Source organism: Rhipicephalus sanguineus, chromosome 11 (genome assembly GCF_013339695.2).
Source record: "Rhipicephalus sanguineus isolate Rsan-2018 chromosome 11, BIME_Rsan_1.4, whole genome shotgun sequence".
NCBI classification, from domain to species: domain Eukaryota; kingdom Metazoa; phylum Arthropoda; class Arachnida; order Ixodida; family Ixodidae; genus Rhipicephalus; species Rhipicephalus sanguineus.
In genome coordinates this window covers 44,238,449-44,258,979 of record NC_051186.1, presented here as the reverse complement: position 1 = coordinate 44,258,979, position 20,531 = coordinate 44,238,449, and the positions used below count along the sequence as shown (strand labels likewise).

The window sequence follows — 20,531 nt, the reverse complement described above, 5'->3', positions numbered from 1 at the left end:
GCGGCCAAGCTCCTTCGACAAGACCGTCCGCTCCATCTCTTTGGGTCTTCGTAAACCTTTAATGGGACTTTATGACGGACCCGCAGCCCAAGTTTCAGTCTTGTTTCATAGAATGTCTGATTGCACGGACATGGCTTGCATCGACGTGGCAGGCACGTGTTAACACAGTACAATGACGCTGCTGCCTCGAGCAAGGAGCACGCGTCAACGCATCGAGAAAAACAAAAGCGCAACGTCAACGTCATCTGTATATATACGCGAAGACGCCTAAAGACCTCCAAGATTTGCGCGCACCATCTCGGAGGCAACGACGCACCGTTGATGGTCGCGCAGCCTGCACGCCCTCGCGTGATTGCCGCGTCTTGCGCAACAGCGCGGGCAGCACCTGTTCGTACCTGTGCTCTAGCGTACGTTCGTATCAAACGTCGCGGGGTGCAAATCGGTTCGCAACAACCCTACTCGAATACATTGCAGGCTGATGCATGGGCCTTGGCCGGGACCACAGAAAAATTCGTATCACCCCGAAATTCGTACGAGCCGTGATCGTATCACCGAGGTTTTACTGTACACTAGAAAGCGGCAAGCCGTGGCGTCATCGCTCTCTTGACCACGCCGACGCACCGCATCCGCATGGCATATGTAGTGCCAGCGTTAGAAGGAAGAAAGTGGACGAAATGCACAGTCATACAACACTTGAACAAACTTGACAAGTCTGTGCTAGCATATGGGCGTGTCCCAGTTGCTTGCGGACGATGCAGGGAATGCGTAGCGACGTTCACAGGTGCGTTAAACCGACGGCCGCGTTAAACCTAATTCGAGGGCTAACTTGATCGCAGAATCACAGTTCATGCACGACCTCCGAGATTCGAGTGGCCAAAAGCGGATCTCTGGAGGCTGCGTTCGTTGCGCTGAAGCGCATTCCGTCCCTCTCATTTGCATCGAGAGTTGTGAAAACTACGTGACGTCAAATTGACGTTGCGGAAGAAGAACCGGAAACAGGGGGCGCATTGCTCGCCGAGCTCCAGCCAATCAGCGGTAGCCGAAATGGACAGTCCGTTACATGGACGGTTCGAGAACATCTCCCCTGGTCCACCTAGCGCGACCACATTCCGCCGAGCGAAATGCGGGATACGCTCACCAGGGGATGGGGGAGATTGACACATTACGATGAGAAATTTACAATAATTACTTTTTTTTTTTATTTTGGCGAGCAATTTTGTATTGCTATATTTTGTCACCTCTCAAAGAATGAAACAGAATAACTGATACGAGCTTAAGTTGAGGTACACATCTGTGCCAAGAAACACATCTAATACATCAATGTACTAATATGCTCGAATACGAAACAAAGTTGCAAATGAGTTCTGCGGAATCCCGCAAAGTGGCGGAAGGGTTAAGAGACGAAAATTGACAACCACCCGTTTGTAGCCCCAAAGCCACAAGGAACTCCATACGGATTTCTCATAAAGAAAGCTTCTTCGCTGCCGAAGAATTCGTCCTGGTCCGGTGATCGAACCCGGGTCCAACGCCTTTCCGGGGCCGCCGCTCTACCGATTGAGCTAACCAGGACGCTATCAAATGGCAGCGCGAGGGCGAATTCCGCCGAACTAACTTGTAATCATGAGTGTGCATGAGGTTCGAGTTGTAGATGAATTCAGCCACAGTGGATGCGTAATGATTTGGTTGTCGCCATGTAAATATTTGATCGCTTCACAATAAAGGTTGTTTGGGGTGTGGCGGTGTGATTCCTGTCTGCGTTGTGAATGTGCGCTGGCTTTCGTTGTAACTATGTTGCAATCAAGGTAGGCGGAATATTTTTGTGAGGCTGCAAACGCTGCCGCCTGCATGCAGCGGTATAACGGTAGCGACAAACGTGCGTAAAAGCGGACGTCGTATTTCGCGCAGGCGTGTAATCGCACGCCGTGTATCACCATTGCTGTCAGCGTATACAAGTGGCACGACTTTCCCGCTGTCGGACCGAAGCTGTAGAGGCTGTAGGGCTGCAGTCAGTCTATTGGCCTCGAGGAGTTACGGAGTCGCCCTCTATCGGACGCGCCTCGATTGCGTGCTAGGCAGGATACCGCCGGCGTGCTCCCCATAGGCTTTGCTGTCGGCGCTCTACAAAAACACCTCGCGGAAGCCCTCCAGAGTATTTCTGTAAGTACTTTCGAAATGAACTGTGTTCTTTACTGTCAAGATAATCATTTTCGACGAACTGAAAGCACAAGATAGTCTACGGTCGCTGTCTCTTTGCAGAAAACCGAGCACCCGCTTCACGCTGTCACCGCGTTGGAGACCCCTGAACCGGCTTCTTGCGTAAAAGGTAGTCACTCGCTGAGTGCAAACTATGTGAAATATCTCGTTAGAGTAGACTGCCTCTCTAACCAAACGGAGCATAACAGAAAGAAGCCTCAAGCCAGCGATCGCACGGGTTCGCGACGACTGACGGTGCCTCTGCATGTATGAGCGTCTGCATGTATGTTCGTACTGATGGTTTAGCTTTTGCTACGAGCGCGTTTTGGCACCGCGCCGTGAACTTTAGGCCGCAAAATACGAGAATTTGTGAGTAAACAAACAACTACAGTTGCGCGGACGCTATCAGAGCAGTTCAAAAACAATTTCCTTACAACTGCGGCTTCGGTGCGCATGGCAACTTCGTGATCTGCCGTCCCGACGATTCAGTGTTTTTTTTTCTTTTTCGGTCTAAATTCTGGTACGTTTCAATGTCATTTGACAAGTTATCTCGCACTCTGTATTGATCGGTCTTCTCAGCGAGCAAATGCCGCTTCTTCTGTTTCTTTATTCAGCGCATTCGTTTCGTTTGGTGCTCACACGAAACGTGACCAAATGCGACGCCTTTTTTTAATGCTCCTTAATTATCGTTCCGTTTTCATTCCAGTGAACTTACCGCTCTCTGTGATCAACAAATTCATAGACCAAAGCTTCACCACTTCGAGATTGCTGGTGGAAGAAGAACCAGTCTACGAGAACGAGCATGTAGCAGCATGCGACGCCTAGGAAAAAAAAAAGAAAATACATTAACGTTTGCCGGACATGTTCTGCAAACGTCGGCTGTGAAATAGGATCCACATGAACTTGAAATAGCGGTGAATAAAATAGAAGGTATTGCAGCAACCAGCAGCCGCAAAACAGAATAGTAATTATTTGGCGTGTACCACAGCAATTTTGGCAGCAGTGTCGTGTCTAACGCCAACAGGGTGGTAACTTTCCCACGTAAATAAATGAGGCTCCAAGAAAATACATGGGGTTGGTCGGTGGGCCGATCATCGTTGGGCCGATCACGGAGGCAATGCAAAATTTATGTAGCTTATGAAGCAATACGTGCCTCATCAAATGGGGAGGTTGCCCGTCGGCGTCCCGCGTCGGCGGCGTCAACACGAGTGATGCAAATAATAATCGTCACGTGATGGTGTCACCATATGACGTCATCATGACGTCACAGATTGCCAAAATATGTAGCGTCATTATGACGTCATATATTGTGAGGTCACATGATGACGTATTCACACGTCATGGTCGCTTTGCATTGCCTCCGTGATCGGTCACGGACGCCGTGCAAAACCGCGTTAGGTGCAGAACGCTTTTGGAGGGGGGCGCGGGAGAATCAGTACATCGACTGACAAGAAGAAGATGGTTTCGCCTTCTAGTCATCTTTAACGAATGCATAAGGGACCCTGTGCGTTGTTTAATTCAACGTATCTAAACAATGACTTGCGCATCTGCAGCCGATATTGTGGACGCTGAGCACGGGGCCGACGATCAAGAGGTCGCATTGGAGGGTTCTGAGATGGCATCGCACGTGGTAAAAGGTAGCGCTTTCACCATCCTGTGGCAGATAAGCATCATTTGCCGGCGGGAAGCGCGCGCGAGCCATCGTCTCAGTGCGCGCTGTCTACTACACACCGAACATCGCAGGCCCGACGCAGTAACAAAAGTCTTCGTCCCGGAAGTGCTTGTTGCACACAAGACTCGTAGCGGATGGCTACTTGCCGGTTCTTAGCTTTACAACCCACGCTTCACGCTGTTTCTTGTCCCGCGGTTAGCAGTGCAGGCTGACACTGGGCTCCTTTGCGTAAGCGCGGCACTGCGGCACCGAGCGGTAGAGCCCCATGTTCGTCGCCTTCGGAGGCAGCCACTCTATTACAATGGTTTCAATTGAGTAGAAAATGAGAGAAAACTTCCGAATTTGAACAGACCGCAGCGCATGTGGGTCTTGAAACTCGTTTTCAAAGCACGCGGCAGTGCGCCACAAGCAGCCGACACGGCCGCTGAGACCACGTGATCCTGCCAAGCACGTCACGCCGACGTTGGCGCCGGCGTTTCCAGTGGTGGGCCTCGAGGCCATATGTTGATCCGGTACACCCACAATCGATCTGTTTGCTCGCTCGGAAAGCAAAAATAGCTACAGAGTCCCTTGTCGCACGCTAAGGCCATTAGATGGCGAAAGCTGTTACGTCTGCACTATTTTAACGTCTGTGTTATTTCGACGTCATATTCAGTTCCTTTCAATTACGGTCAATCACTTTCAATAGGAATAGAGTGCACCGTTCAATTTCCCACGCCTGCACGTTTTCGTGCACAGATCCATGGTTCGGTTAACGACTGCTGTTGTTATATGGTTGTATTCGTGTGCAGGGGAGGCAACATAATTTCTTTTTACTAGGAGGGGGGGGGGGGAGGTTGGGGGTGGCATGCACAAAAAGGGAATTCCTTCAAAGGGGTGGAGGGGGGGGGGGGGTGAGTGCAATGGGGTACAGGCGAAAATTCTTAGGGGGTGCTTGCATCCTCGTGCCCTATCCTGACGGCGTCCCTATTCTTGTGCGCGAGATGTTCTTTCTGAGAGCTTTTTATTCTGATTGGTGAACCAGCAGCATCCTATAGGTCACGTGCGAGATATGGGAAACCGCTTTCTATGTTGCACGCGTGAAGGAATGACCAATTAGGAATCCGAGAGAGCGTTGCATAGCGCCATTAACTACCCTCATTACAGAAAAAAAGTAATTATGTAGTTGAGCAACATGCCGTCCCCACGTGAGAGCCCGTGTGCAGGCAGGCAAGGCGACCTGACACTGCGAGGCAAACAGCAAAACTTCGCGGAGAGTTTCGCTTGCCGAAGCTTGCTGCGTGACGTAATGCTATCCCTACCATACGGTTCATATATTCCTCCGCGCATCCGTATGCACGTACGGGTAAAGTGTGGGAGCGGCCTGCGGATGATGCTGACGTCACGCATGGCTTCCTCCAACCGGAAGCCGAGTATACAGTGCTGAGCCGCGTTTCGACGGGGACAACGTGCAAGAGACGCGTTCGCACAACAAACAGTCGGGGAAAAACACTTTATCAGGTGACTTGCGGGGCGGGGGCTCAGAAGAAGGGAGGATTAGCGTTATTGCTAGGCGCAGACCACAAACGGATAGTCGCCGGGCAACGCGGTGCTGTCACGCACTACAGAGGCGATCTCTCCTGCGATCACCGGAGAAACAAAATGTTGCGATCGTGCAAGTACGGCTACGTGGGGAGTGCCAAGAACCTACTTGCGCTTGGGGCACTTGGAGCGATTCTACAGGGCGTGACGATCGGTGAGTATCGATTCTTACACAATCTCACGCAACGCTTACCAGAACAATAGAAGAGCACCCTGAAAGAAAAGAATTGCGACGCTTCGCAGGAAAGTATCTCTTTGTCTTTAACCCTTTAAGACGCAATGTACACAATTGTGTGCACCACTTGTTTTTGTTATTTATATCAACTAGGGGCTAAAAGAGAGCGATATATATGGAGCTTTGAATGAACTGAACCTCCTGTGTAATCAAGTTGTCTCCATTTGACTTCATTTTGCACAGTGCTGTTGCATGTGATCACTTTGCTGAAGGCGCTACCACGTTCGACGTGCCGATTCCCGCAAGCCATGTGAAACGTGTAATTTTTCTTCGCTCAGAATGAACATAACCGAAAATGAACTTGCACTATATATATTTCCAGCCTGAGATTTCATTCTATTTATGCCAAAACAGAGCATCAATGACTTCAGGATAAATGGATATTTGATTGCAAGTTAATTAGTATAAGTTATTATAACACACATAAATTACTATACTGTGACAATATTTTTGTTTCAATAGAATATGGAGTGCCTTGAAGTAACGTTGTGCCGATTTGGCACATTTACAGACAGTTCTTCGTAGGTGCTGTCTGAAAGGGTTAAAGGATTCCGAAAACAACTTCTGAATTTAAGTACAAAGATCTAGCGCGTTATTCTCTGCTCGCGGTTGTCTGTCTTTTCGGCGTGATTTGTGACGACAGCAGTCTGTTCACGTGACGTTACAATAAAATAAACTCTCGATTGGTTCATATGCGAGGGATATCAGTTGTGGATTGTCTCCTACCCTGCTATGTCACACAGTCGCACGCCCGGTCTGCTTTGTCTTGCATGACTACCGTGCGCGATCAGCTGATTTCACTTCGTCTTATCCGTTTCGGACAGCGCTAGCATAGATAGAAACGTGTAGCCGAACAGCGCGAAATCCTGATAGGCTCAATGGTTAGTGCTGACATTGTCCGCGTGTTTTAAGAAGAAATAAGTGGCGAGGAGAGGACAGCGCCTGTAGGAAAGGTATTCAAGGCAAGAAAGAAACCACTATCTTGTCTCCTAACTCGATTGATTTAGACTTACGCTCCTTATCATTATAATTGTTGTGGTTTTACGTCCCAAAACCGCGATATGATACCGAGGGACGCCGTAGTGGAGGGCTCCGGAAATTTCGGCCACCTGGAGCTCTTTAACGTGCACCTTAATATAAACAAACTGGGGTTCATTGTATTTCCCCGCCGTCGAAATGCGGTCGCCGTGGCCGGGAACCGAACCCGCGCCCTCGAGCTTAGCAGCGCCGCAACGTGCTGAGCTACAGCGGCGGTCCACGCTCCTATATATATATATATATATATATATATATATATATATATATATATATATATATATATATATATATATATATATATATATATATATATATATATATATATATATATATCCAATGTAACTGCCAACTTAAACCACGCACAACGATTTCTTTAATGAAAACCAACAGATAATGAAGGTAAGGAAGGTATAGTTGACGTTCATTGCACTATTTTAAGTGTATTGTTGTATTTGTTACATGGATGTGAAGAAAGTAAAGTGGACGAAAACACAACTTGCCGCCGGCGGAGACCGAACCTGCAACCTTCGGATTACTTGCCCGACGCTCTAACCAATTGACCTACGGCGGAGGTCGTTCTGTCGTTCACTTTATCGGGTATTTATGTGCATGCAAACCGGCGGCAAGCTGTCTTTTCATCAACTTTACTTTCTGCACATCTATATTCCAATTATTGCAACACGCTTAGAACAGTACAATTAACGTCCCCTATACCTTCCTTGGCTTCATTACCTGCTGGTCTTCATTAAGGTTGTGTTAAACTGAGAAACGAGTCCTCAAAGCTCCCTTTCTTCACACAACGATTTCTATTTTTTTTTACAAGACGTTTCATGAAGATTCGGTAAACCGGAAATAAATGTTTGACCGGAAGTGGTTGGAAGAGCAAGATTAGTGTCACACGGCGCTCGTACCGCTAAAATTTCAGCTTCTTTTTCAACCATATTGGTTTGTCGTTATTATTCCTCTTTTTCCTTTATTATATCAGCGTGTTATTTCGTAAGCTGTCTATTTCTATATGTACTCGTACTTAGAATACAAAACAATTTCATTTCTAAAACAAGGTGCCACCCGTCTCATGGCCCTTCCCTACCTCTGGTTTCATGGCGAGAAGTACGGAAGGTTCCGCACTTTAGAACAAACTATTGTTATCAAATGCTACGTAATAATCTCCTAAGTCTACTGAATTCATACAATAGAACAGGCTATAATTTTCAGCATTTGACATTGTCATAATTTAAAACGTTAATGCGTTCCCCTCTCTAGAATGTGTTATTAATGTTATTATTGTGTGTTACGTTTTTTTTCATGTTTTCTTGCATCTTATGAAGTGCATATGATTAATTTTATTGCCGCTTTATCTGAGCCGTGTAATCATGTGTGCAAATCTTTTATTTTTCTTATACATTGTATAATTGGCATGCATTGTGGTCATACAAGTTTAAAATACAAAGCATGCTTTACCATACCGCCATACTGTAACGAAGGGGGTGAGGTTCCCTCAAGCCGCGTTTATGCGGCTTTTCTCCCTCATCCACCTCCATTTACCACCCTGTTGTACATGTGTATATAAATGGAAATCAATAAATCAAATCAAATGAAATACCCCACGGTGGATTGCGCCAGACTACTAAGAAACAGCCAACTAACCAACCAACCAAAATTGAGCGCAGGCGCCCAGCGTTGCCCGGGCGTGGAGATCGTGTCCCGCAGCGGATGGGGCGGCCGGGCTCCGAGAAGCCGAGTGGCCATGAAGAATCCGCGCGCTCAGTACGTGTTCATACACCACACCACGGGATCCCAGTGCAAGGACAAGGCAGGCTGCAGCAGGCTCATCCGAGGACACCAGAACTACCACATGGACAAGAACGGTGGGTGGATATAGCTCGCCCGCATCAGCGTCGTCATCAGCCTGACTACGGCCACTGCTGGGCAAAGGCCTCTCCCATGCTTCGCCAATCAACCCGCTTCTGTGCTTTTTTTTTTTTTAAAGTAAAAGTAAACTTTATTTGGGCATAACACATACAGCGTTTGCCCGCGAGGCAAGGCAAAAGGAGGACTTAAACCCCCTGACTAGGCCTTACCTCGCTGGGGCAGCAGAGACAGCGGAGTCGAAAGTTCCAATTTCTCTAGAACGTGATCAATTAACAAGAACATAATCACTAATACAATAAGAACACGATCACTATTTACAGTAATAACATAATGACAGTAATGACATAGTAGCAGAACATAATCACTAATGCAGTAATAACAACAAGAACATAATGAATAATGCAGTGATCAGTAATGCTCGCTAACAGTAACACTTAGTACCATTACTAATGCAGTAACCAAACATATTAACATTTATACAACACCTCCAGTTCCGAAGCAAGAAACATGTTCATTATTGGATGTTTAAATTCATGAATTGTTTTACAATTTCTGGCTAATTCAACAACATTAGGGTACATATTACATAAACACATAGTTTCATACTCAATGGTTTGCATACCATAGTTTGTCCTGGCCTTCTTTATTACTACTGATGTGTGGCGTAAACTGTATCCTGTGTCTCGACTGAGGTACCGATTTGAAAATGCCTCAAAGTTGCTGGAAACTTCTTTAAACAGCCGAATGCAAATCTTTGCTCTGTAAGAGTTTCTAATGTTAAGGATATTGTAGCGCATCATTAATTTAGAAGACCCTATGTATTCATTTGAAGAGTTAAGCAAACGAACAGCTCGACGTTGTAATACTGCCAGTTTTTCTATGTCGGTTGTGTTTCCGTTCCCCCATACTAATAAGCCGTAGCTAAGGTGCGAATGTACAAGTGAAAAGTACAATTGTCTGACGAGCTTGACAGGCACATAGCATCGGATTCGTCGTAGTAAACCTACAGAGCGTGCAACCTTGGTGCGGACCTTATTTATGTGCTCTGACCAGCTTAAATGTTTATGAAATATAACACCTAGAAAAGAATGGCTTGTCACATGCTCTAGTTGCGATCCACAATAAAAAAGTTTTACATCGTACCTTATTTCTTTATTCTTGGAACAAAAAACCGTAAACTTTGTTTTCTTCGCGTTTAGGTTAAGCTGATTTACATATAGCCATTGGTGAAGTTCTTTTAACCAAGAATTTGCAGTAACTTCTAGTTCGTGAAGGTCAATACCGGAAAAAAAACACATTAGTGTCATCCGCGTACATGATCATTTCATCTGTGAGTGGAATGTGTACTATATCGTTTATATACACGATAAACAATAGTGGCCCTAAAATTAAACCCTGTGGTACCCCATATTTAATCGAGCTTTTCTGTGAACTGTAATCCTGCAGGGAAGTATACTGCAATCGAGAATTAAGGTAACTATTCATAAGTTCTAAGGCTGTGCCGCGAATGCCATACACGTGGAGCTTGTTAAGCAATATTTCATGCTTTATAGAGTCGAAGGCCTTTCGAAAGTCTAAAAATATACCAATGGTCAGTTTTTTTTCTTCAATATTATTTATAATTGTATCTCTGATTGTTAATAATGCCATTTCGGCTGACTTGTTCTTTTGAAAGCCATATTGTTTATCCGAAATAATACGCTTATCCAGTAGAAAGCTATTAAGGCGCTTATATATAATACGCTCAGCTACTTTTGAAAATAATGGCAGTACCGAAATCGGTCTGTAGTTGTTTAAGTCGTTGTGATTCCCACCCTTAAAGATTACTGCAACACGAGCTACCTTCATTTTTTCAGGAAAAATTCCAGTGGAAAGTATACTGTTGCAAATAAGTTCCAATGGACCGCATATTATGTGAGCAACTGCTTTAATAGGTTGAGCTTTGATGCCATCCTCTCCAGCGGCTGACTTGTTACTCAAGGAGTTAATAACGGAAGAAATCTCACTTTCAGATGTAGGCGTAAGAAATATTGTCTCGCTGACATGATTACCGATGTAGCTTTCATAATTTCGATTATGGGAAAAACCCGATATAGAGGTTGGAGCACCAGCATTAATAAAATGATTATTGAAGAGATCAGCTGCATCATTGCCACAAAACTTAACATCATTTACAACAATCTCTGACGGAACATTTTGTGAAGAGGAACCTATTAGCTCGCGGTATATGTTCCACATTTTACGACCATCACTCATAGAAGTTTCAAATTTACGCGTGTAGTATTCAGATTTTGCTTTCTTCAGATCACTGTTGAGTTTGTTCCGGTCTTGTTTGAATTCTTGAAATATTTGGGGGTCTCTGGTCTTTAAGAAGTAACTGAATAATTTGTCTCTGTGCTGAATGCGTTTATATAGTTCATGATTTACTCATTCCTTTCTAGCTCTTTTATGCCGGACCACAGGGGAGAAAGGAAATGCTACATTGTATATTTCTTTCACTTTGGACACAAATAGATCATACGATGCTGAGGGATTTCCTTCAGCATAAGCATCAGACCAATTTGCATTGGAAAGTAACGTTTGAAATAGCTGTATATTTCGACTATTTATGACGCGCTTGAAGTTGTGATTTCTATCAATGCGCAAACAGAATGGTAACGCAGCAAATATCGGCAAATGATCACTTATGCCAGAGCTTAGCACACCAGAACATGTTTCGTTCTTGGGGAAAGAAGTGAAACATAAATCAATCAATGTTTTTGAATTCGGAGTTATCCGCGTAGGAAGTTCTATAAGGCTTTCACAACTATTTGCTAACATAGTTTCAATAAGTTGGATACTTTCATTATTTTTTGAAAGTAAGTCAACATTGAAGTCACCCACAATAATCGAATGGAATTTCTTCATGTTAGCAAGTTCAAGCACTGAATCCATATAATGAAGTAGTCCTGTTAGGGCACCTTGCGGTGGGCGGTAGACAGCAACAATCAGAATGTTTCGAGAAACTACAGCAACACACTTAATCTCATCAGTCCACCTAACTTTCTACCTCTGCCGCGCGCGCTTGCCTTCTCTTGGAATCGAGTTTTTCACTCTATATGACCAGCAGTTATGTTGCCTTCGCGCTGCATGCCCTGCTCATGCCCATTTCTTCTTGATTTCGACTAAGATGTTCTTAACACCCGCTCGTTTCCTGACCTACCCTGCTCTCTTCCTGTCCATTAAGGGAGGTGACGCTCGCATCACCGGTAACGAATAATTACGGCCAGGTTGCAGGGTTGCAGGTTGATGCGCTTGAACAAAGTCATATGATAGTCGTTGTGTAGGCCATTGGAGATGCAGACGTTTATAGAGCTCGTTGCAAAAGACTTGTCATGGCCGTCGTTGTTAAATATAGGGCCGCCATTGAGACGTGCTTATCACAAGTTCTTTGAGCTCCTCTCTCGCTGCCTTGTGGCTTCGACAATACCATCTATAACCGTATAGTACATGGCCGGTCTCGTTTTCTCCTAGAGCGAAGCTCTACTGCGCTATGGCTGGCAAGGTCATTCATCGCGTCGCAATGACCTTGAGCCGACGTAGTGCAAGTGTAGCAAGCGTGACGTTACGCCACGTGATCCTTTGCGGAGAGACGTCATGCTGCTGCGCTCAGTCGGAGCCTATAGCTGCTGCGGTATGTGCCACGTGACCAGGCTTAATGAAACACTGCGTACATAACGTTTGTAGCACCAAGCCAAACACAACCCTCCCTCGTGACTAGGTTTAGAAGAGTTAACACTCAGCCAATTTTTGCCTTCCGATTTTGCTAACATCAGTTCAGAGTATACGTTCAACTGCTGGCTCGCATGCACATGACATGACCAAAGTTACATTACCCCTGCTTTCAAAGGACATTCAGGATTGATCTCTTTAATCACCGATATATTTGCTCGCTTGGTAGTTCATAGGATTCTAACAGTTGTGCGCCAGTACCCCAGGCTTACTTGAAGGAAAAAAATTGAGAGCCCTTGATCTATCGGGAAAATTGGGATGAGTGCAGATTGGCGTGTGCGTGCCTGACGTATTGTTCTTATTCCTTTCTATCGCATTGCGTAATGCTCCCTCGTAACCTATTCCTCCGCCCCCCCCCTGCCGGGATTTGGAGCTTCAACCACAGGCTTGCGCACAGGGGCGGGGCCGGGACCGGGGGGGGGGGCTTAATCATCTAAAAGGGGGCGCCAATTCTGCTTCATACCTTTACTCAGTCGGACCTTCCACATCATCTTTTAATGCGCAGGGTTATAGATAAGCATGTTTTTTACTACAGCGGCAAACGAGGACCCCTTGTGTGGCATTCAAAGAACTGTTTACTTCCCATCTTCATACCCGGAAAGCCGGGGACAACCGGCAGGCCGTTGCAGGCAATCGCCGCTTAATTTTTGTCTTCAGCGCTTTTATCCACTCGAGTTTTGCCCCTACTCCACAGTGAGTAGGAGCCGCCAAGTTGAGGAAAGCAAAGCATACGTGCCTCCGGCGCGCCACAGCTGAAGCTGCTAAAATTATTGTGGGTTCCTGGTCGCTATGGGTTACAAATAAATGAAATGGCCGATTCCTTAGCGCCAGCGTCGCTGGATGGGCCAATAATTTCGGTACTTCCAGTAGTGTAATATATAACAGCGATCAGATGTACAAAATTAGAATTTGTGCAGACATGATGGAAGCAATATTGAAATGGAGGGAATATCAGGCCCTAAAATTTCTACGGAAACCTCAATGGAGTCAATCTAGTCAACCAGAAGTTAACCAGATTTGAATGTCGTGCCCTTCCCTTAAAGCAATATCTGCACAGGGCTGGTCTGGCGACATCCGAGTCAATCTAGACAATCAGAAGTTAACCAGATTTCAATGCCGTGTCCTTCCATTAAACCCATATCTACACAGGGCTGGTCTGGCGACATCGCCCCTCTCTCAATTATGCGAAGAAATAGATGCTATAGAACACTATTATTTCTCATGTCGTATATATGTTCATAACTTAGAAAAACACTTCTCATTATACCGCTTTTCAAGATAGCTTTAAGTTTAACTGCAGAAATTGCACTAAACTTCGGTGCCTGCGCTTTGGGATATTGCCACGGGGATGCCTTTGATTCGGTTTGCAGTTTTATTCAATCTACGAAACGGATCCCATTTTAATCTCTACTTTAACAAATATTCGTCAAGCAATTTAAAAAAGGAGTGTTGAAATCTAATGTATCTATTTAAAATTGCTCTGGTCAGATTAATACAGCTGTCTGGTCTGCTTGTGCAATCGCGCAAAATTGCAGTATTTCGTTAATATATTATCTGTTAATTCCTTTTCTATTTATTTATATTTTTAATAAGCACTTTTCAAGTTATCAGAAGTGCTAAACGGGTACCGACACCTATATTCGAAGATGTGTTTATTCTGCCATGAAAATCTCCTGTGTACAGAAATGGCTCTGAGCAGCTCTGAAGCTCAGGAAATGCTGGTAACATATTTCACGGCGAAAGCTGTTATGAGATCACAACAACCGATTTTGGTGCCGTAGTTGTCCGCCGCCGCCACCGCTGGTGTCCGTAACCGCTATTGCGCGAAATAAGGAAAAAATGAAATGAGAAAAAATATATAGGATCGGACGGAGGTCTTAACCTGGGTCCACTTCATGGCAGTCGAGTATTTACCACACAGCAACGTCGGTGCTTGAAACTCCTTCGCAGAAAGACCCGATACAGGCGTTATTTCGGAGAAGGAATCGCGTTAACATATGTAACATAGCGTCATAGAAGAGTAAAATGACAACCAGTCATCACACAATGCTAATTGTGCAACGAGTGTGTGGTTTAATGCTTCCCACCCACTGCAAAGTACTCAGCCATAATTCTTCATTGTCATCAGCCACATGCAGCATCAACAAAGTACCGTAATACCTTACAGATGTGTAGCGGGTACCTCGCTAATCCGCAGAAAGACGAATAATGGCGTAGTGGGTGCTGTCCTACTTCACAAAAATTATGATTTATGGCGTTGTCGATACCTTGCGGAAAGCCAAAACTTCAAACACAGTTGGCCTTGCCCCAACACGCTTTTTTATTTTGACGTTAAAGCCAATTTTTGCTTGCTGCATCCACTAACATCAACACTATCTTGACGTCAAGCTACAGTCTCCAGTATGGCTAGTTGTGATGACGTCAGGTACCAAAATATTGAATATAGTCGCTTGTGCGCTGCCAAGAAGATTCACAATGGCTCCTTGTGTGTCACCAGCGGTGTCACGGAGCGGCGCGGTCGTGGAAATGTCACAATATCTCGAGTAAGCACGTAGCGAGAAGCCCATATGGTGTTGTACCGTCAGGGTACAGTGGGAACCGAAGCTAGCTTTTAAAAGCATATTGTAAATAAATTTTCAGGGTTCACTTACACTTGCCAGTACATTTTCTAGGCTCTTGAGTGATTGGCTATGTCGTTTGACGCAAAGAAACAACGAGTGAAAATTTTCGTGTCAGTAACCCTTTAAGATACGTAGTCTAGGCCAATCCCCCATAGTGGCTATGTGCCATAGTGTTGATGATAAAGACAAACAAAACATCGGGCGCGAGCTGCGCGTTCTCCTTGCGCTGGATATGTCCTAAGTCCGCCATCGAAATCGGACTACCGCGACCAACTCTCCAGTTGCATCGATCTGACCAGCTTCGAGACATGTGGACCGTCTCTACACCAAAGCGCAACAGAAGGAGGAAGCGTAAACCGAAGCTCTGTTTCACATTCGGTACGGCAAGAAGCGGACCCACTCATTCGCCGTTCTACGCAGAGGCCAACCATTCACGACATCTAGCCCTTCTTGAAATCCCGCAGAAAGCCGAACAAGGGCAGTGTCACTGCATCGTTGGCGGCGGTTACTCCGAGCAAGTAGCTGCTTCCCAGACCCATTCGAAGACAGTTTTCTTCCCGACTCCACCGACACAGCCGCGTGACAAGCCGAAAGCCAAGATAGGATCGCTGAGCCTCGAACATTTGAACAAGTACGAGCGCAAAGTAAGCTCGTCCAAACCTGCCGAAAATGATGCCACTTTCGTAGAGGACGATTTCATCGTGCGGTGCAAACCGGTACCGGCGCCTCTGACCCAAATGGACGTGGCGGATATCATGATACAGCTACGAAAGGTCCTGCAGAAGAACGGTCCATCCCAGGAGGACGACCTACCGGAAGCGCTGTGCGCTTCACAGGCTCAAATATTCATCGGTGTATACGGCATGATCACTGCATTCCTGGACCAGTGTCCAAAATTTCAAGTATTCTACGAAGAATTGTACACGTTCATCGACTGCAAGTGCACCGATCATGAAGACATCGTGGACGGAAGTGCTGCCGTGTCATGTCGCTCCAACAAAAGCGGACTCCAGTACTCGTTTGTTGGCGGTGGACTTCGGCGAACAAGTGTCGTTCCTTCTAGCAGCCCCTCTGGAGTAGGGGATAAACGAGAGAAGTGCCGAATGAAGCATGGCTGCAGCCAAGTTCTTCGGCCACATCGTTACAGCTCACGAGCCCTGCAGGCTGTTCCGCAAACGTGCGAAGCCGAGATCCAGATTGAAAGATGTTCCAGTGCCTGGTTAGCCGAGACGAAGTCCATGCTTCAGGAGCGTGAAAAACAAATTACTGAGCTGAAGAAGAGGCTCAGTACCACCCGAGAGAGCCAAGCCCGTGAAACGCAGTTGCTCCGTGATAAGACTAAGCTGCTCAAGGCGGCAGCACCACCACCACGGAGGGTCAAAGAAGAAAGGACGATCGAGCAGCCCACTGGTACGAATGCGGCACAGGAAAGCACCCAGCTGCCACGACCACGGCCGTCACAGGGTCAAAGATCTTCGTCACGACAGCCCAAGGTCGAAGAGAAGCCACGGCTTCTCTACTTTGGTCAAAAGGCCAGGCTAGGTACCCCACATTGTCGGGGAACGCGAGCACCTCGACCCAGAGCCGAGAAGCGACGAGCGTGCCCTGCCGGACCAACGGTCCGACCGTTGTCCCCACTGCGTCGCAGAACGCCTTCACCCCGACGAAAGACCTGGGTGAAGCCACATGCGCTTCGCTTTGGACAAATGACCCGGCCCCCGGTGCGTAGGAAGACACTAGCTCGACCCAAGGCTGAGGAAAAGTCACGACTACGTACCCTTGGACTAAAGGCCCTACCATTCTCTCCGCTGCGTCGCAGAACGCCATCGCAGCGACGAAAGTCAGATAGGAACTCACGCGTGCTTGCCTGTGGACAAGCGTCCTGTCTAGGGTTAGCAATGCCTCCGGGAACACGATCACCTCGACCCAGGGTCGATGAGAATCTACGAGGACGTCGTCCCCTTGGACAAAAGGCCAGACTGTTGTCCCCGCTGCGTCGCAGGATAGCTTCAGCACGACGAATCGCCGAGGGGAGCCGACCTGTGCTGCCTTTTGGACAAAGGGCCCGCCTAGTGCCTCCGATGCGCCGGGAAACATCGTCATCTCGACCCGACGTCGAGCACTGATGGACGCGTTCCCTTGAAGCAAAGGACCAACCAATGTCTCCAGTGCGTCTAACTCCGTCTCCACGACCGATGTTCACTTCCGTTTGGAGCCATGACCCTACTACTGCCCCCGCTGCTTCGGGAAACGCCACCGCGACCTAATGCTACCGAAATGCCACGAGCGCGTCCCCTTGGACCTAACGCACGACTGCCTCACAGAACGCCTTCGCCTTTACGAAAGGCCGAGAGGAAACCCCGAGTAAATCCCTTTGATCAAACGGCCCAGCTAGTGTTCCCCGAAGCGCCGGGAAACACAATCGCGCCGACACGAGGCCGAGGAGCCCCGGGCGCATACCCTTAAAGGGACACTAATATGAAATAATAAATTACTTCAGATTGATAAATTATACTTTGAAAACTGTAGTGTCGTTAATTCCACCACTGTAGGTATATTAATAGATGAGAAAAATCAGTGCCAAAGCTTTCGCTTTTATACTTCCGGCCGAAATGTCTGATGGTGATGTCATGTATTTCAAAGTGTTTTCTTTTTTTGTATTTTGGCCGCACTGGCTCAACGAAATTTCCTGAAACTCGGTATGTTAAGTCTCTGGCTCCCTCAAAAGACAATGTACTTCACTTTTACCGACTATAGTTACTACGCAGATCCTATTAGACGCCTTCAAAATCTATGATGTCACGGCGATTAGCGCTGAAAGTTTTAAGAACGCGTCGCCACCTTCATTTTCTGTTTACGCGTTTTTTCTTTTACCAAGCGTTTTCTCGGGACAAGTGTGGGTATTTCGGCAGTGTGAAAGAGTAATTTACTAATACGAGAAATATCGTTTATCTCTTTAGTGCCTCTTTAACGTGCACGTAAGTCTAAACCCTGCACGCTTGTTTTGCATTTCTTTCCCGTTAAACAAACAGGATGGCCAGACATCGGCTACAGCTTCCTCGTGGGCGGCGATGGACGTGTCTACGAGGGCCGCGGCTGGGGTCAAGTAGGAGCCCACACTCGAGGCTACAATTACAACGGCATCGCCATCTCCTTCGTTGGAGATTTCATGAAGTCGACGCCCAATCAAGGGATGCTCAACGCAGCCAAGAACCTCATCACCTGCGGCGTCAAAATGGTAGGTGCCGCTGGCCGGTCGGTGTTCATTGAAAAGTCAGCAGTCGTACAGGTCTGACGGATAATCAGATCTATCTATCTATCTATCTATCTATCTATCTATCTATCTATCTATCTATCTATCTATCTATCTATCTATCTATCTATCTATCTATCTATCTATCTATCTATCTATCTATCTGTCTATCTGTCTATCTATCTATCTATCTATCTATCTATCTATCTATCTATCTATCTATCTATCTATCTATCTATCTATCTATCTATCTATCTATCTAAGCTTGCAATGTCTCCGATGACGCATGCAGCGTAAAACCGCGCTAGGTGCTGAAAGCTTTCTGGGGCAGGGGGATGAATATAACTGACTGAGAAGGAAAAGATGGCTTTTGTCCTTTTACAGTGTCCCTTTAAGGGACACAAAACCCACAATGTCCCTTTAAGGAACCCTGTGGGTTTGTGCGGAAGATAGAACACAGTTGCCTAGCCCATATAAATAGCTTCAAAGCCTGGGTACAAGCCGAGAAACGCCATGAAAACTTACTTTCTTTTATACATTCATTTCCTTATAGCGATGATCGTCTTACGCGACAAAGGGGCGGACGGACGAACAGTTTGCACGCTAAGTAAGCATAGAAATGCTTACGCTTTGAAAATCATCAATAGCACAAACATCATCCAGCACAACGGCTTTGTCCTGCAAGTTTTGTGCAAAACTTGCACAAAACTTGCAGGACAAAACTTGAGTTTCGGTTTAAAGAATAATATCTGGGGTTTAACGTCCCAAAACCACGATATGATTATGAGAGACGCCGTAGTGGAGGGCTCCGGAAATCTCGACCACCTGGGGTTCTTTAACGTGCACCTAAATCGAAGTACACGGGCCTCAAACATTTTCGTCTCCATCGAAAATGCAGCCGCCGCGGCCGGGATTCGATCCCGCGACATTCGGGTCAGCAGTCGAGCGCCATAACCACTAGACCACCATGGCGGGGCTTTCGGTTTAAAGAGTAGAACGCGATAGCGTAATCAGACCGTGTTCGTATCGCCTTCCCAATCGCTAGCCTGCTTCGCTGCTCGGTGAAGAACTAAATCACGCCGCAAGGAAACCCAAAGTGGGAACGCCCCCATGCATGCGGCGCGACGAAACATGGCCCCACCGTGGGGTCGTGTTTCGTCGTTTAAAAGCTTTTTATTTAACTTATGCCGTAGGGCATACTGGCGCCAATAAAAAAAAAAGAAAGCACGCCCCTTTAAAGTCCCGCCCCTTGGGCCCTTCGCACCATTTCGCGGGTTTTAATCAAGCCACTGAAGAACCTTCGAGATGTGCTAACCACCAACGCTAAATGGTGCATATAAATATCTCGCCGTTGTGTTGGATGACGTATGCATGGAGGCCGAGCGTCTAAACGCGTCGCGCCACGGAGCGAGGGGTGGCAGGTTCGAATCCCTGGCCCTACTCGAACCGAAGACTTTTAACTGTTTTTTTTTTATTTGCATCTACCTTGAATTTTCGTTCACGGACAACGCTGATTTTTCGCTCACCACCGAAGACGCCGCCGCCGACACCGGAATTTCTGCTAAACCAGCTCTTTAACGCTATCGCGTTAATATGTAAAGCAGACGTGGAGGATAGTACATACAAGGAAAACTTACACTCTGCGATAATTTACTGCCAAACTCGCGTTTCGGTGGTCGCGGGATGCGACTACTCTAAGACTAGCTGTTCCAGACGCTGACGAACGCCCGGAAAGAGGTGAGAGAAGCGTTATATATGCCAATGCCGCCAGAAAACGACGTTCTAAGGAAAGCCGCAACCTGCGCTAAAGCAGTATACGCTTACGCTTCACCTCCAAATGGACGTTTAGCGTGGAGATTTTGTTAGAACACCACCTGAGGAGTTAACGCAACGATAAATATCCCCCCCCCCCCACACACACACCATCTATCGCTTTGCCTCCTTCCCCTTAAAAAGGGCGAAATGACATTTTCAAAAATTTCTAACGCCAGCACCTGTGTAGCGTAAGACTTGGAAGACATTGGAAATGGTGAGGGGGAGTGGAGAGGAGGTGTGTGGAGAGGGTATGCGCATGCGCAGTAAGGGTGGTCACGCCGCACACCACCACCACCACCACCACCGGACAGATACTGCCGGCTGCCGGGAGATACGCCGGACAACGGAGACGTGACAAGGTTAGACTAGGAGGAGCTACGCCCCTAAAACATAATATTGTCACGTGGTCGTGACGTCGACGAAGAAAGCAGTCGGCGTTTGCAGAATGAAACTGTTTATTTGGCCGAACTTGTGGCCGGG

At 46.7% G+C, this 20,531-nt stretch overlaps 1 protein-coding gene across 1 annotated transcript in view; it reads left to right on the top strand.

Moving 5' to 3' along the window:
- LOC119373540 (uncharacterized) overlaps window positions 1–20,531 on the top strand; it is a 54,736-nt gene that overhangs the window by 8,758 nt on the left and 25,447 nt on the right. Inside the window, exons 5-8 of the mRNA XM_037643592.2 lie at window positions 374–387; window positions 5,217–5,600; window positions 8,390–8,587; window positions 18,016–18,221. Coding sequence (XP_037499520.2) covers window positions 374–387; window positions 5,217–5,600; window positions 8,390–8,587; window positions 18,016–18,221 — 802 coding nt within the window. The remainder of the gene's footprint in view (window positions 1–373; window positions 388–5,216; window positions 5,601–8,389; window positions 8,588–18,015; window positions 18,222–20,531) is intronic.